An 18,813-nucleotide genomic window follows, 5' to 3' on the forward strand; every position below is an offset into this window, starting at 1 on the left:
CGGTCACATTTGTGCTCACTGATCAACACAGTGTCAAGTTACTTTTCAGTGTGTTCACGTAAAATCTGAAGTCGCCAAAGTAGTGCGGGGGCTGCACAAGTGTAAAATAACATCAAAATCAGAGTGTGCAAAGCTGTAAAGGCAAAGGGTGGCTACTTTGAAGATTCTAAAATATCAAATATATTTGGATTTGTTAACACTTTTTTGGTTACTACATGATTCCATATGTATTATTTCATAGTTTGGATGTCTTCACTATTATTCTACAATGTAGAAAATAGTAAAATAAAGAAAAACCCTTGAATGAGTAGGTGTTACCAAACTTTTTACTGGTACTGTACATAATCATACGAAATGCTATGAGATCAGGCTGCAGCACAGCCAGCCAGCAGCGTGCGGTCAAAAGAAAAGGAAACGCTTTCTACTTGATCAATTGAGTCTGTTTTTGAGTGTTTTTAACAAATCAACTGTTTTAGACTATATTTTCACCAAGCAAGATAAATAAATGTGCAATCACTACTGAGTGTATGAACAAAATCATTTTGGAATGAACGCTTCCAGACATTTAAATAGTCTGTCAAAGTCAACGTTTTAAGAACAGGATTTGGAACGTAATGGTTAGAGTTCCTGCCTGTGGATTAGAACATTGCAGTTTCGCCTCCTGGAGGAGATATTGTGACCATTCTTTCATTAAACCTCTTAGACGTGAAGTCCTCTGTTTAGGGGACCTGTATGGTTCTGGTACTGGTTCCCAGCAATATTTTCACTTATATATTGATCTGTTGACACCATACTCCTGTCTTTTTGGCATTTTAATCTATGTGTGCTGATCAACAGGGCCATACTAACGGATCTACCATGTGTTGGATTTTTTTCAACTATGCCGTGCACACCGGTGTGATGCTAACCACAGTAAAGATTAGCCACAATAGTGGAATTTACAGTTCGCCTTCATAATAAAAGTACCCCATTTAAAAGTGAGTCAAACAATGGAATAATGCCATTATTTAGAGTAGATAATGCTAGACAAGGTTGGAATGTTGAACATCCCTTAGCTGTGGTATATTGTCCATATACCACACCACCTCAGGCCTTATTGCTTATTTATAATGTTGTATAATAATTTAGCATAATCACCTTCCGGTGTAAAAAAACATGGAAATTATAAACAAAAAACAATGTTTTATGTGAGAATAGGCATTGGTCTGATGCCGAAAAATAATTGAAATTCACAAATGTGTATTATTCTTGCGTCGCCATCTTTATTGCAAAAAGAAATACAAGTACAAACAACTACATATTATTTTGACAGAGGCAATGAACCCTCCATTAATCAGCACAGCAATTGATAAAACAGGATCATGTTTGAAACAAGTGCTTCTGAGCATAATATTACACAGATAAGCTAACAGTTACAAAAATCATGAATGCAGACATGCTATCTGAGCTACTGTGTCCAACACACCACCACCTGTTATGTTGGGCACCTACTGACCAAAAAAAGGATGTTATTATGTTTTTTTTATTTTTTATTACATGTTTTGCTAAAATTAAAGCTTAAGGAAATACAGGCATGCACCACATTACTACAAGACAAATCGGCTCAATCAAGCCTGATGGTCTTGTAAGAATAAAAGCAAAGTTGGCCTTCATTTAATTTATAAAGCATGAAAAGGTAGCGTAATGGGAAAGTGTCTTACTGTGGTGGGTGAAGATTCCAATACTTTACCTTGTATGTCGTACAATCACATTATTGTGGAAGCACCTCAAAAAGTATGAATTAGGTGGTTTGAGAACGTTTGAATCCTAAGCAACCTGCCTACACACAGTTTGAAGTACAATACCAACATAGCTACTGTAGCAGGTCAGAGCTGTTTCCTGGAAAACCTTGGTAGAACATGGGTGGAATAGGCATTGTGGTGCTCATGTGAATTTCCTTTATTTTTTGGCTTCAGACCAATGCCTATTCTCACTTAACATGGTTTTTTGTTTTTAAATTACCTTTTGCATTTGTAAATGATCTCAAGGTGTATATCTCTCCTTCTAACCTCCCTCTTCTACGTATGATTCTAGGTTGACGTCGGCAGTGACGGAACACAAGCGTGCTGTGCGTCCTACTCGGAATAACCAGGGCTCACGCAACCCCCTCCGTGCCCTGGCGGCCCGCAACGACATCCGCCAGGTCTACACGGAACAGAGACTCAATATAGCTACCGTGGAAACCAAGAGGATCCAAGTGGAGAGGAGTAAGCCATCCCTATGATATGCGTTCTATAATGCAATGTTGTTTATTTTATTTTTAACCCCTTTTTCTCCCCAAATTTGTGATATCCAATTGGTAGTTAGGCTTGTCCCATCGCTGCAACTCCCGTACGAGCTCAGGAGAGACGAAGATCGAGAGCCATGCGTCCTCTGAAAAACGACCCTGCTTTGCACACTGCTCGCTTAACCCGAAACGCCGTACAACTGGAGACCGACGTTAGTATGCATGTGCCCGGCCCGCCACAGGAGTCGCTAGAGCGCGATGGGATAAGGACATCTTGGCCGGCCAAACCCTCCCCTAACCCGGACGATGCTGGGCCAATTGCGTGCCGCCTCATGGGTCTCCCGGTCACGGCCAGATGCGCCACAGCCTGGGATCGAACCAGTGACGCCTCAAGCACTGTGATGTAGTGCCTTAGACCGCTGCACCACTCAGGAGGCCCATGCAACTCTGTTTTCAAAAAGAACTATCCGTTTAACAAGTTGTAAATATATCATTTTCTAAAAGGTGAATCCAAAGGCAATCTCCAGGTGGCTAAGGAAGTGCTATTCTATTTTATTATATTCTGTCACTACACTGTTCTTGATCACAGTCTGCATTTACCTTATGCATTTACCTTACCTCCGGTCTAAAGAAACATGATCTGAAGAACGGGAATGAGTTTGCCTACTATTGGCCTATGTTATCTGGCTACGCTCCCATGACAGAGGCTGTAGGCTTGTTCATTTAGCTGACATGATTGATTATAAGTCCCCTGCCATTATTTTGTTTTATCAGATTTTATAGTAAGAAGAATAGAATTGAACTTAGCTGAATAAAATATACTTAAACTAAAAATATAAACGCAAAGTGCAACAATTTCATTTTTTTTTTACTGAGTTAAAGTTCATAGAAGGGAAAACAGACAATTTAAATTAATAAATGAGGACCTAATCTATTGATTTCACATGACTGGGCAGGGGCACAGCCATGGGTGGGTCTGGGAGGGCACATTTCTGAGATTTTATATCAGCTCAGGAAACATGGGACCAACAGTTTACATGACATTGCCTACATGATAAAAAGACAAGAGAGCAAGACCAAGAATAAAATGTTATAGGCTGAATGCTTGCTGTTTAAGGTACCAAACTGTCTGTTCAAGCATTTGACACACAGTTCGGACACTCATCGGTGCAACACAAGATATGCAATCAGTGGTCTCGTCACAGTCCCCAGGTCCAGAACAGAGGCTGGGAAATGCACTGTATTTAATAGAGCCATGACTACATGAAACTTTCTGAAACCCCAAGTAACTCAAGCTAGCAATAAAACCACATTTAAAAAACACCTTACGGGCAACCGGGACTGTGAAGAGACAGACATTTTTATATATTTTGTATTGTAATTTGCACTGTATTATGTAGGGGCTCATAGGGCAGGAGCTGTTTCCTGTTTCTGAAGTGTGAGGCAGAGGGAGGAGATAATAGAGTAGTATCAATATTACATTATGTATTTTATTTGTTTTGTTTCCTGTTTGGACCCCATACTAGTAAATACTATTACTAAAAGGTGGGTTTTGAGCCTAGACTTGAAGGATTGAATGGAGTCAGATTCGCGGGTATAAGGGGGGGAGAGAGTTCCAGAGAGTGAGGGTGACATAGCTGAATGCACGATCCCCCATGGAGTCAGAGGATTAGAGGCTGCGGGTGGGGGTGTCGATGAGTCGCTGCTAACCTCTATTTTGGATTGCTACCCACCCCCGTTTCAGCTCACGTCCACATTGGCCAAGTACAATAATGGCCTACTAACCTCCATTTTGTCTCTTGTCATCCACAGTGGCCAAGCATTCCAACCTGGCGGACGCAGCTCTGGCTGGCCTGGCTAGCAAGGAGAACTTCCGCAAGGTCAACCTGCGCAGCACCAAGTCCACTGAGGTGGTGACCAACAACAGCACGCTGCCCTTCAACAAGCTCATGCTCATCCGCATCAAAGGTCAGTCAGAGGGCAAAGGTCAATAGGTCAGGAACGCCCTTTTTCTGTTCAGAAATTGCACCATATTCTCAATATAGTGCACTACGTTTTATTTACAATGATTCTTCATTGTAAATAAAATTGACATATTTAAAAAAAAATATATATATATACACTGCTCAAAAAAATAAAGGGAACACTTAAACAACACAATGTAACTCCAAGTCAATCACACTTCTGTGAAATCAAACTGTCCACTTAGGAAGCAACACTGATTGACAATAAATTTCACATGCTGTTGTGCAAATGGAATAGACAAAAGGTGGAAATTATAGGCAATTAGCAAGACACCCACAAAAAAGGAGTGATTCTGCAGGTGGTGACCACAGACCACTTCTCAGTTCCTATGCTTCCTGGCTGATGTTTTGGTCACTTTTGAATGCTGGCGGTGCTCTCACTCTAGTGGTAGCATGAGACGGAGTCTACAACCCACACAAGTGGCTCAGGTAGTGCAGTTCATCCAGGATGGCACATCAATGCGAGCTGTGGCAAAAAGGTTTGCTGTGTCTGTCAGCGTAGTGTCCAGAGCATGGAGGCGCTACCAGGAGACAGGCCAGTACATCAGGAGACGTGGAGGAGGCCGTAGGAGGGCAACAACCCAGCAGCAGGACCGCTACCTCCGCCTTTGTGCAAGGAGGTGCACTGCCAGAGCCCTGCAAAATGACCTCCAGCAGGCCACAAATGTGCATGTGTCTGCTCAAACGGTCAGAAACAGACTCCATGAGGGTGGTATGAGGGCCCGACGTCCACAGGTGGGGGTTGTGCTTACAGCCCAACACCGTGCAGGACGTTTGGCATTTGCCAGAGAACACCAAGATTGGCAAATTCGCCACTGGCGCCCTGTGCTCTTCACAGATGAAAGCAGGTTCACACTGAGCACATGAGCACATGTGACAGAGTCTGGAGACGCCGTGGAGAACGTTCTGCTGCCTGCAACATCCTCCAGCATGACCGGTTTGGCGATGGGTCAGTCATGGTGTGGGGTGGCATTTCTTTGTGGGGCCGCACAGCCCTCCATGTGCTCGCCAGAGGTAGCCTGACTGCCAATAGGTACCGAGATGAGCTCCTCAGACCCCTTGTGAGACCATATGCTGACACATGCACATTTGTGGCCTGCTGGAGGTCATTTTGCAGGGCTCTGGCAGTGCACCTCCTTGCACAAAGGCGGAGGTAGCGGTCCTGCTGCTGGGTTGTTGCCCTCCTACGGCCTCCTCCACGTCTCCTGATGTACTGGCCTGTCTCCTGGTAGCGCCTCCATGCTCTGGACACTACGCTGACAGACACAGCAAACCTTTTTGCCACAGCTCGCATTGATGTGCCATCCTGGATGAACTGCACTACCTGAGCCACTTGTGTGGGTTGTAGACTCCGTCTCATGCTACCACTAGAGTGAGAGCACCGGCAGCATTCAAAAGTGACCAAAACATCAGCCAGGAAGCATAGGAACTGAGAAGTGGTCTGTGGTCACCACCTGCAGAATCACTCCTTTTTTGTGGGTGTCTTGCTAATTGCCTATAATTTCCACCTTTTGTCTATTCCATTTGCACAACAGCATGTGAAATTTATTGTCAATCAGTGTTGCTTCCTAAGTGGACAGTTTGATTTCACAGAAGTGTGATTGACTTGGAGTTACATTGTGTTGTTTAAGTGTTCCCTTTATTTTTTTGAGCAGTGTATATATATATATATTACCAGTACTCTTGAACAATACAACAGTGGCACAGATTTCAAACTTTGCTTCACCCTTCCACTTTATCTCCAAGGAGTGTACAGTAGCATATATTTTTCGGAAATTCTTTCAGGGTAGTTCCTTAACTAAACTTCCATAAACCATAAGCAGAGGAATGACTGGTTGGAGTAAGTGAGTGTCTGGTTTCTAAAGGAGGTCTGTCTGGGTGTGGTCTGCAGGTCGGAGGCACGTGCAGGTGCGTCTGGTGGAGCCCGCTGCCCATTCCCTGAACAGCGGCGACTGCTTCCTGCTTATCACCCCCAAACACTGCTTCATGTGGAGCGGAGAGTTCGCCAACGTCATCGAGAAAGCCAAGGTACTAGACATGCACTATATATACAAAAGTATGTGGACATCCCTTCAAACTAGTGGATTCGGCTATTCCAGCCACACCCGTTGCTGACAGGTGTATAAAATCGAGCACACAGCCATGCAATCTCCATAGACAAACATTAGCAGTAGAATGGCCTTAATGAAGAGCTCAGTGACTTTCAACGTGGCACCGTCATAGGATGTCACCTTTCCAACAAGTTAGTTTGTCAAATTTCTGCCCTCTAAGATCTGCCCTAGTCAACTGTAAGTGCTGGCGGAAACGTCTAGGAGCAACAATGGCTCAGCCATGAAGTGGTAGGCCACACAAGCTCACACAACGGGACCGCCGAGAGCTGAAGCGTGTAGCGCTTAAAAATCGTCTGTCCTCGGTTGCAACACTCACTACAGAGTTCCAAACTGCCTCAGCACAAGAACTGTTTGTCGGGAGATTCATGAAATGGGTTTCCATGGCCGAGCAGTCACACACAAGCCTAAGATCACCACGCGCAATGCCAAGCGTCGGCTGGAGTGGTGTAAAGCCCATTGAACTCTGGAACAGTGGAAACGCGTTCTCTGGAGTGATGAATCACGCTTCATCGTATGGTAGTCCTACGGTCGAAATCTGGGTTTGGCGGATGCCAAGAGAACGCTACCTGCCCGAATGCATAGGACCAACTGTAAAGTTTGGTGGAGGAGGAATAATGGTCTGGGGCAGTTTTTCATGGTTCGAGCTAGGCCCCTTAGTTCCAGTGAAGGGTAATCTTAACGCTTCAGCATACATTGACATTCTCAACGATTCTGTGCTTCCAACTTTGTGGCAACAGTTTGGGGAAGGCCCTTTCCTCTTTCAGCATGACAATGTCCCCGTGCACAAAGCAAGATCCATACAGAAATGGTTTGTCGAGATCGATGTGGAAGAACTTGCCTGGCTTGCACAGAGCTCTAACCTCAACCCCATCTAACAACTTTGGGATGAATTGGAACGCCGACTGCGAGCCAGGCCTAATCGCCCAACATGCACTACCGCTCAAAAGTTTGGGGTCACTTAGAAATGTCCTTGTTTTTGAAAGAATAGCACATTTTTGTCCATTAAAATTACATCAAATTGATCAGAAATACAGTGTAGACATTGTTAATGTTGTAAATGACTATTGTAGCTGGAAACGGCAGATTTTTTATGGAATATATACATAGGCATAAGAGGCCCATTATTAGCAACCATCACTTCTGTGTTCCAATGGCACGTTGTGTTAGCTAATCCAAGTTGATCATTTTAAAAGGTTAATTGATCATTAGAAAACCCTTTTGCAATTATGTTAGCACAGCTGAAAACTGTTGTGCTGATTAAGAAGCAATAAAACCTTCCAAAAAGCCTTCTTTAGACTAGTTGAGTATCTGGAGCATCAGCATTTGTGGGTTTGATTACAGGCTCAAAATGGTCAGAAACAAAATACTTTCTTCTGAAACTCATCATTCTATTCTTGTTCTGAGAAATGAAGGCTATTCCATGCGAGAAATTGCCAGGAAACTGAAGATCTTGTACAACGCTGTGTACTACTCCCTTCACAGAACAGCGCAAACTGGCTCTAACCAGAATAGAAAGAGGAGTGGGAGGCCCCGGTGCACAACTAAGCAAGACGACAAGTACATTAGAGTGTCTAGTTTGAGAAACAGACACCTCACAGGTCCTCAACTGGCAGCTTCATTAAATAGTACCCTCAAAACACCAGTCTCAACATCAACAGTGACGAGGCGACTCCAGGATGCTGGCCTTCGCGGAGTTGCAAAATAAATTCCAGATCTCAGACTGGCCAATAAAAAGAAAAGATTAGGCCTCCCGGGTGGCGCAGTGGTATAGGGCACTGCATCGCAGTGCTAGCTGCGCCACCAGAGACTCTGGGTTCGCGCCCAGGCTCTGTCGCAGCCGGCCGCGACCGGGAGGTCCGTGGGGCGACGCACAATTGGCCTAGCCTCGTCCGGGTTAGGCAGGGTTTGGCCGGTAGGGATATCCTTGTCTCATCGCGCACCAGCGACTCCTGTGGCGGGCCGGGCGCAGTGCGCGCTAATCAAGGGAGCCGGGTGCACGGTGTTTATTCCGACACATTGGTGAGGCTGGCTTCCGGGTTGGAGGCGCGCTGTGTTAAGAAGCAGTGCGGCTTGGTTGGGTTGTGTTTCGGAGGACACATGGCTTTCGACCTTCGTCTCCCCCGAGCCCATACGGGAGTTGTAGCGATTAGACAAGATAGTAATTACTAGCAATTGGATACCACGAAAATTGGGGAGAAAAGGGGGTAAAAATTAAATAAATAAATAAAAAATATATAAAAAAAAGATTAAGATGGGCAAAAGAACACAGACACTGAACTGAGGAACTCTGCCTAGAAGGACAGCATCCCGGAGTCACCGCTTCACTGTTGACATTGAGACTGGTGTTTTGCAGGTACTATTTAATGAAGCTGCCAGTTGAGGACTTGTGAGGCATCTGTTTTGTAAAACTAGACAAAACAGTCCTATTCCTGAAAGCAAAATATCTGAAGCTTCTGCACATGAATCAAAGTTGAATCAATCACTTATGTGTAAGGTCACACAATGATAGTTGTCTACAATCTACAAAACAGAATATAACAGCGTAATATAATAATACTGTAAGACGAAAAACATCACCTCATGAGATTTAAGGAAGATTGTGCGTATTTCTCATGCGGCCAAAACTCAACAGCGTGCGCCACTAGGCAAAATGTGTTTTGATTGAAACAAAACACAGCTATGCTTCAGTTGAACTCCATCTGCTCAAAAATTCAGTCATTATACATCATTCAAAACAACACTACTTCGAAACAACACTGTACACACCTCAAGAAGATCTAAATGCAGATTCCCATTAAACTGATCAGATGATTGGCATGGATGGTTCATCGTAAAACATGACTTTTCATTCACAATTGACAGTGAGACATGTGAAGGGAGGATGATGACAAAAGTAGAGGTCAAGTAGAGGTAAAGAAACACACGTGCAGAACGTGATACAGCTGTTCCTCTGGGGAAGATTCAGTGTTGTTTTTTGCTCGGGGGGGCCTTGACAGGGCCGGAATGGGGTGGTTACTTTTGTAACCGCAGCCTCTGTCTATAATTAAACACAAAAACAATGTTTTAGGTGAACATTTTGGACTGATCCATAGCCCGAAAAAGCTAGGAAATTCAAATGAGCGTCATAGCCATAACTTCACTCATGTACTTCCAAGGTTTTTCAGCACTCAGCTTTGACACATGCTACATGACTGTAGCTATGTTGGTATAATGTACTTCAAACAGGATGTACTCACCACAACATTCTCCTGGAACAGGCTACTGTTATCTGATCCTTTCAGATCTACTCACAGGGACATGGGCTGAGCACTCTCCCATTACATTCCTTCCACCTTTCCATCCATCACTCTCAACCCTCTATTCTACATGACTATCATTCACTAACACCGTCCGACTTCTCAACATGTTCTCAAATGAACAGATGATAAGGAAGACTGTTATAGTTTATGAACTATTTGTTTAAAAATATATATTTTAAATATATCTTCATTTTATTGTCTAAATATGATATTTAGGAAGACCAGCCCAAAATAGTATAGTTTAAAAATATTTATTTTGAAAATGGCAATGTGTAAAAAATATATTCATTATATTTTTAAAGAGTAAAAGCAGTTGGGCAGTTCAGTTCAGTGCTTGGTCCTCTTCCTCTGAGACTGCTGACGCTCTGGCTCCGAGCTGATGTCCACGTCTATCTGGGGAGCGTAGCGTCTCACGCCTCTGTTATAATGCTTTTCTATTTGATCAATGTACTGTAGTTGATCCCCATCCAGAAACGGTATCTACAGTAGGTCCTAATCCCCCAGACACTTCTGTTGATCCGAAAGTAGTCCGTTTCATTCACGTCAGGAAGTTAGTCGAAATACAAATAATGAATTGGAAAAAAAGTTTTACGTTGCTTGCCCGAATGAACACGGCCATGGTCTAAGCTCTTTGGCCTGTCCTGTATCCCTAGGCTTCAGAGATGGCATCGTTCGTGCAGGCTAAGAGGGACCTTGGTTGTAAGGCCTCCCAGGTGACTGTGCTTGAGGAGGGCATCAACACTGACAACAAATGGGCTAAGGAGTTCTGGGACCTACTGGGAGGCAAGACCGACTACAGAGGTACATACGTGCATGTTTGCATGTCTCTCACAGTCTCTCTCACACACACACATACACACACACACACATACACACACACAGTGTACACTTACACAATAAATAAATGCGCCTACTCGCATAAACACATTCTTGTACACACACACACACGGTGGACCAGGTCGTAAACATATCCCAGGTGCACTCTTGAACACAGACCACACACAAACACACATTAGATGACCGTATATTATTTGATGACCATATCTAATACACCCCCATCACACACACACCACCTTCCAACACCCAAAACACACACACGTATGTCCATTTGTGTGCAGGTGCAGGGGAGCCAGAGGAGGATGAGCTGTATGAAAGTGGTGTGTTAGACTCTAATGGGGTCTACGGGCTGCAGGAGGGCAAACTGGTGCCCCACAAAGAGGCCTGGGCCTCCATCCCCAGTGTCACCCTGCTCAACTCTAAAGAGGTATATACCTGTGTGTGTAAGTTTGTGTGTCTTTGTATATATGTGTTTGTGTGTGTGTGTGTCTGACTTTCCTGATTCCCTCTCTCTCTAGGTGTTAGTGTTTGACTTTGGCAGTGAGGTGTACGTGTGGACGGGGAAGGACGTCCCCCTGGGTGACAGAAAGGTGGCTGTCCAATTAGGGAAGCAGCTGTGGAGCGGTTCTTACGACTACAGCAGCTGCAGGGTCAACCCCCTGGACTCCTGTTCAACCAATACTGATGTCCCTGAGTGAGTTACAAGCTCTTAGCCTGCCCATTTATACACACTGTCCAATCACATCGCTCAGTTTTTGATGACCACAGGAAAATTCAAAAGGTCTTTGCCGGGTCATGCCACAAAAACGTTTGGAGTTGCTTGAAGGGCTAGTGTTTGAAGGACCAGTGCTCTCATTTGAACAGAGTACCACTAACACGAATATGCAGAGGCAAAGGACTGTCTACACTAGAGTATGGCAGCATGTGCCTAGCATCTGTTTAGCAGTGATAAGTATTTGCAAATGTTGAAGTCAGTGTCGATGGAGTGAAGATGGGGCAAGGGACCTAACGATACGATATTATCACGATACTTAGGTGCCAATATATGTATTGCTATTCACGATTTTATATGTATTGCGATTCGATATTGCGATTTGATCTTCCAAACATATTGCTCTTGTCTGCTACAGAGAGACATACTCGGAGTCAAAGTATCGTTATAAGATCATCAAATAATATTGCGATATGTAATTGTATCCATTTTCTTCCCCCATCACTGCTTTAGATGCACCGCTTGTATCTGTCTGTGAGAAAGTGTTTTTGTTGGTGTCGTTTTCTCAATGTTTGTGTGTATCTGTATGTGTTTTGTGTGTAGGCAGGGTGAGGGACGTCCCAGCTGGGCTCTGTTCGGCCGACTGTCGGAGCACAACGAGACGGCTTTGTTCAGAGAGAAGTTCCTGGACTGGGCCGAGAGGAAAGATGAGTCTGCCATGGATGAGGCCAAGGTATGGAAATGGGTTTAGGGGGGAGGCCATGGGCTTTATCTCAGTTGCTTAAACATCTGTCCTCAATCAAAAAAGTATTATTATTAAGCCCTCTTTACATTAGCAGTTGTCACCATAGTGCTTACACAGAAACCGAGCCTAAAACCCCAGAGAGCAAGCAATGGATTGGGAAAGACAGGTGAAAGCAATATGGTGCAAGCTCATCGTTAGGCTGTCTTTCACCTGATCAGTTTTTTTCAGATCAGTGCAGATGAGACAGGGAGAAGAATGTCTGTGTAGCAAATGAAAGCGTTCTGGTATGGGGATGCAATTAAAAATGTTTACCTCATTACAGTATTAAAAATAATAGATTCATAGAATGCACCCTTTTCAGGCCTTTTTGTCACATTGGGTCATCATGTTATGAGGCATAATCACATACTTAGTCATACAGTATACGGTCTCATTGCTTTTGTGGAAAGAAGGGGGTGAAAAATACTAACACCCATTTCCTCCTCTCTCATACCCATTTCCCCCTCTCTCTCTCCCCCTCTAGAGCCCTGTCCACTCTACCCTCCGCTCGCCGCTTGAGGCGGCCAAGCCCGACGTCTTAAAACCGTGCGATGCCAAGGCCCTGCTGGACAGTGTGGGAGGCCCCGTACGTAGCCTCCTGGAGGGCGTAGACGTGCAGCGTGGCTACGGGCTGGTCCGAACGGAGGACGGACGCCAGGCGGAGCTCGCCACAGTGGCAGTGGACACCTGGCATATCCGGGAGTTTGAGGAGGAGGAGCTGGTGGCGGCGAGCTTGGGCCAGCTGCATGAAGGAGACACCTACGTGATCCGCTGGAAGTACTCGGTCACCACTGTGGGTGAGTAATGTCAGACGAACATCATCAAAATCTACTTAAGGTAGACTCACTGTGGGTGAGTCACGGTATTAGGTGTAACATTATATTGTATCTCTATGGGGGTAGAAGTAGTACAGCGGGTTGTTGAGGAGAGGGATGTTTTTGCACGCTGTAGTTGTTCGTAGTTCCAGAGGCATGGAGGAAAAGACGATTGAGAAACTCCAGCTCACTGGTATTGTATCTTGAATATTACAAAAACAACTCATTGGATCTCGTCAAAAGTTTTGATCGATGCTTTACCAGGATTAAACACACAATCGGTGATAGTTAAAGATGTTTTTGCCATATATGTATACCCGTCGGTTCTTGAAAAATAATATCTCATGAGCTGACTATAGCTAACGTCAGCCATTCAGCTTATGAAGTTAGTCCCAGATGAGTCTTCCAATGGAGCCCTCTTTGTCTGGAGAGGTAAATGAACCAGCGCTGTAGGAGCTGTATCTCCTACGCTTTGTTTCGGGACAAACTGGAAGAGATCCAGTGCGGCAATTGTTTGCTTGCCGAGGATTATAAGCTCGAGGTGGCTTTCTTGATCATGCAGGTAGCCAGCCTACGTAAGAACCTGAGGGAAAACGCAGAGTGGAATGTTTACCGTTTGCGCATGTTGGATGCATTTCCGTCTTGTCGTTTGTCGTTATCCGACTGGCCGGTGTTGCTCGGAGTTCGTTCGCCAGGGGAGCCATCTCCTACCTCTCCTCCCCCATCTGATAGCTGAGTTGAAGCAAAAGGGAGCATGGCAATCAACGATGGTCGCATGTCACGAGCCCTGGAAGCCGCAAAGCAGCCTACACTCCCAGCGAGAGGCCCTGGAGCCTGATTCTCCTGCACCTTAGTCACTGGGGGTACCTGTGTCTGCGGCCGCTGTGCCTACTCCTATCCTTCCCCTACGATTTCGACGTCGGCGAGTGTCCGTCCCTGCTCTGGATCGAGCTGGGCTTTTCCATCTGTCAGAGGCCTGCGCCATCCTGTGAATTGTGGGAGTGGGCGGCTTTCCTCGTCCTTCTCGCCGGCCGGGGTTTTGGGCAGCTCCGTGGTAAGAAATGTGACTGTTCCTGGTGCAAATACAATGTCCTATACCGGAGCATGAGTAAATGACATTACTAATCTGCTCCCGAATGTAGTACGGCAGGACATGGACATCGATTCTATCGTAGTCCATTTTTGTTTTAATGACATTATGAAGGGCTGCTCTGAAAAGTTTAAACTGGATTTCAAAGAGTTGATTGACTCTCTGCTTGACACTAATAAAAGATCCATCATATCTGGCCCTGTGACCTCTCTGAATTGTGGCATTGAACACTTTACTAGGTTTCTTTCTCCTCACAACTGGCTACGTGGTTATTGCAGCTTAATGGGTGTAACTTGTTGACAATTTTGATACCATTTGGAAACAAAACACGTTTATAAAGAGGATGGGATCCACCCAAATAATTTGGCTTCCTGGACCCTTTCACAGCCTTATAAGGCTGCGTTGAGACAATGACTTATCAATGACCCAAGCCCAGTTAATCCCTACCATTGTGTTCCTGAGTCAACATAATGCTTTAACAAATGTATATTATACCAAGGACATTGGTAGACACAATGTAAGTAACCTAATCGTGGTCTCTCAAACCGCCCCGAATGCCTCTGCTGATCCTACAGCTATTGTATGCAGCAAGCATGTCTATGAACCAGATTTATGCTGTTAGCACTGAGGCGTTGTGCTCTAGTAGGAAGTCTGTGTGCAGCTCACCCTGCACGGACATAAATAACATGAGAATGTCTACTTCTGCAAAGCTTCCCAATGAAAACAAACATCCCAGAAAAGTTCTCAAAATAGCCCACTTTAACATATGCAGCTTTAGAAACAAGGTTAATTAAATTAATAACTTGCTAGTAACAGATGACATTCATATTCTGACCATCTCAGAAACTCACTTAGACAATACCTTTGTTACAGTGGTAGCAATACAAGGTTATAACATTTATAGAAAAGACAGAAATGCCAGTGGTGGAGGTGTTGCTGTTTATATTCAGAACCACATTCCTGTTAAGATTATAGAGGATCTCATGTTAAATACTGTTGAAGTAATATGGTTACAGGTTCATCTGCCTCAATTAAAGCCCATTCTTGTGGGACGCTGCTATAGACCACCAAAGGGCTAACAGTCAGTATCTGGATAACATGTGTGAAATGCTTGATAATGTATGTGATATCAACAGAGGTCTATTTTCTGGGTGATTTGAATATTGACTTGCTTTCATCAAGCTGTAACCAGTGCCTGCAACCTGGTCCAGGTTATCAGTCAACCTTCCCGGGGTAGTTACAAATAGCATTGGAATGTAATCATCAACATGTATTGATCACATCTTTACTCATGCTGCAGATCCAGATCAATTGGATGTAGTGATCACAGTATCATAGCCATATCTAGGAAAACCAAAGTGTCAAATGCTGGGCCTAATATAGTGTATAAGAAGTCATACAATAAGGTTTGTAGTAGAGGTCGACCAATTATGATTTTTCAACACCGATACCAATTATTGGAGGACCAAAAAAAGCCGATACCGATTAATCGGACGATTTTTATTTATTTATTTGTAATAATGACAATTACAACAATACTGAATGAACACTTATTTTAACTTAATGTAATACATCAATAAAATCTATTTAGCCTCAAATAAATAATGAAACATGTTCAATTTGGTTTAAATAATGCAAAAACAAAAAGTGTTGGAGAAGAAAGTAAAAGTGCAATATGTGCCATGTAAGAAAGCTAACGTTTAAGTTCCTTGCTCAGAACATGAGAACATATGAAAGCTGGTGGTTCCTTTTAACATGAGTCTTCAATATTCCCAGGTAAGAAGTTTTAGGTTGTATTTATTATAGGAGTTATAGGACTATTTCTCTCTATATGATTTGTATTTCATATACCTTTGACTATTGGATGTTCTTATAGGCACTTTAGTATTGCCAGTGTAACAGTATAGCTTCCGTCCCTCTCCTCGCCCCTACCTGGGCTCGAACCAGGAACACATCGACAACAGCCACCCTCGAAGCAGCGTTACCCATGCAGAGCAAGGGGAACAACTACTCCAAGTCTCAGAGCGAGTGACGTTTGAAACGCTATTAGCGCGCACCCCGCTAACTAGCTAGCCATTTCACATCGGTTACACCAGCCTAATCTCAGGAGTTGATAGGCTTGAAGTCATAAACAGCGCAATACTTGAAGCACAGCGACGAGCTGCTGGCAAAACGCACGAAAGTGCTGTTTGAATGAATTCTTACGAGCCTGCTGGTGCCTACCATCGCTCAGTCAGACTGCTCTATCAAATCATATACCTAATTATTACGTAATAACACACAGAAATACGAGCCTTAGGTAATTAATATGGTCAAATCCGGAAACTATCATCTCAAACAAAAGGTTTATTCTTTCAGTGAAATCCGGAACCGTTCGGGTGGCATCCATAAGTCTAAATATTGCTGTTACATTGCACATCCTTCAATGTTATGTCATAATTACGTACATTTCTGGCAAATTAGTTCGCAACGAGCCAGGCAGCCCAAACTGTTGCATATACCCTGACTCTGCGTGCAATGAACGCAAGAGAAGTGACACAATTTCACCTGGTTAATATTGCCTGCTAACCTGTATTTCTTTTAGCTAAATATACAGGTTTAAAAAATATATACTTCTGTGTATTGATTTTAGGAAATGCATTGATCTTTATGGTTAGGTACAGTCGTGCAACGATTGTGCTTTTTTCGCATATGTGCTTTTGTTAAATCATCCCCCGTTTGGCGAAGTTGGCTGTCGTTGTTAGGAAGAAATAGTCTTCACAGTTTGCAGTGAGCTAGGCGGCCCAAACTGCTGCATATACCCTGACTCTGTTGCAAGAGAAGTGACACCATTATCCTAGTTAAAAGAAATGTATTTTAGCAGGCAATATTAACTAAATATGCAGGTTTAAAAAATATATACTTGTGTATTGATTTTAAGAAAGGCATTGATGTTTATGGTTAGGTACACGTTGGAGCAACGACAGTCCTTTTTCGCGAATGCCACCGCATCGATTATATGCAACGCAGGACACGCTAGATAAACTAGTAATATCATCAACCATGTGTAGTTAACTAGTGATTATGATTGATTGATTGTTTTTTATAAGATAAGTTTAATGCTAGCTAGCAACTTACCTTGGCTTCTTACTGCATTCGCGTAACAGGCAGGCTCCTCGTAGAGTGCAATGTAATCAGGTGGTTAGAGCGTTGGACTAGTTAACTGTAAATTAACTGCAAGATGGAATCCCTGAGCTGACAAGGTAAAAAATCTGTCGTTCTGCCCCTGAACAAGGCAGTTAACTCACCGTTCCTAGGCCGTCATTGAAAATAAGAATGTGTTCTTAACTGACTTGCCTAGTTAAATAAATAAATAAAAAACAAGCCACCGGGGTCTTGACAACTTGGATGGAAAATTACTGAGGATAATAGTGGATAGTGGATAAAGAGTTACTTGTCTAACAGAACACAGAGGGTGTTCTTTAATGGAAGCCCCTCCAACATAATCCAGGTAGAAATCAGGAATTCCCCAGGGCAGCTGTCTAGGCCCCTTACTTTTTTCAATCTTTACTAACGAAATGTATGCGGATGACTATACATGTCAGCTACTACAGCAACTGAAATGACTGCAACACTTAACAAAGAGCATCAGTTTGTTACAGAATGGATGGAAAGGAATAAGTTAGTCCTAAATATAAGCATTATATTTGGGACAAATCATTCACTAAACCTCAACTAAATCTTGTAATAAATAATGTGGAAATTGAGCAAGTTGAGGTGACTAAACTGCTTGGAGTAACCCTGGATTGTAAACTGTGTCATTGTCAAAACATATTGAAACAACAGTAGCTAAGATGGGGAGAAGACTGTCCTTTTTAACCTTCTTCTCTACCTTCTTAACAGCACTATCAACAAGGCAGGTCCTACAGGCTCTAGTTTTCTCACACCTGGACTAATGTTCAGTCGTGTGTTCAGGTGCCACAAAGAGGGACTTAAGAAAATTGCAATTGGCTCAGAAAAGGGCAGCACGGCTTGCCCTTTGATGTACACAGAGAGCAAACATATTAATAATATGCATGTTAATCTCTCCTGTCTCAAAGTAGAGAAGGGATTGACTTCATCACTACTTGTATTTGTGGTAGGTATTGACATGTTGAAAGCACTGAGCTGTCTGTTTAAACAACTAGCACACAGCTCAGACACCCATGCATACCCCACAAGACATGCCACCAGAGGTCTCTTCACAGTCCCCAAGTCCATAACAGACAATGGGAGGCGCACAGTTCTACATAGAGCCATGACTACATCGAACTCTATTCCACATCAGGTAACTGATGCAAGCAGTAGAATCAGATTTAACACACACATAGGCACAGACACATGCATACACACACATGATAACATACGCACTATACACACACGTACACATGGATTTTGTGTTGTGGTAGTGGAGTATGGGCCTGAGGGCACACACTTAGTGTGTTGGGAATTCTGTAATGAATGTATTGTAATGTATTTAAAATTGTATAACTACCTTAATTTTGCCGGACCCCGTGAGGAGAGCTGCTGCCTTTGCATAATACATACAAATAGCTTAGTATATCTTACCCATCATAACCCGACAAATATTATATTACTCCATTCATGTTGTAATTTGTATGTTGCATTATTTGTCCTCCAGTGGGTAAGAGGCAGAAGCCGGGGGAGCTGAGTAGTGGGGGTCCAGGTCGGGAGCGCAGCGCCTGTTTTTTCTGGCAGGGCCGTCACTCCAGCGTCAGCGGCAAGGGCACCTCCGCACTGATGACCGTAGAGCTGGGGAACCACAGGGGGGCGCAGGTGAGTCCACCGCACCCAAAAGTATCACTTTTTTTGCCTAACACTTACCCAGGAAAGTTA

At 43.8% G+C, this 18,813-nt stretch overlaps 1 protein-coding gene across 1 annotated transcript in view; it reads left to right on the forward strand.

Moving 5' to 3' along the window:
- The window catches only part of svild (supervillin d), a 109,939-nt gene that overhangs the window by 82,215 nt on the left and 8,911 nt on the right, over positions 1-18,813 (forward strand). The window contains exons 14-22 of the mRNA XM_038991550.1: positions 2,074-2,246; positions 4,079-4,234; positions 6,182-6,318; positions 10,354-10,501; positions 10,819-10,964; positions 11,056-11,231; positions 11,853-11,982; positions 12,518-12,830; positions 18,599-18,753. Of these exons, the coding sequence (XP_038847478.1) occupies positions 2,074-2,246; positions 4,079-4,234; positions 6,182-6,318; positions 10,354-10,501; positions 10,819-10,964; positions 11,056-11,231; positions 11,853-11,982; positions 12,518-12,830; positions 18,599-18,753 (1,534 nt within the window). The remainder of the gene's footprint in view (positions 1-2,073; positions 2,247-4,078; positions 4,235-6,181; positions 6,319-10,353; positions 10,502-10,818; positions 10,965-11,055; positions 11,232-11,852; positions 11,983-12,517; positions 12,831-18,598; positions 18,754-18,813) is intronic.

Source organism: Salvelinus namaycush, chromosome 4 (assembly GCF_016432855.1).
Source record: "Salvelinus namaycush isolate Seneca chromosome 4, SaNama_1.0, whole genome shotgun sequence".
In the NCBI taxonomy this organism is placed as follows: Eukaryota; Metazoa; Chordata; class Actinopteri; order Salmoniformes; family Salmonidae; genus Salvelinus; species Salvelinus namaycush.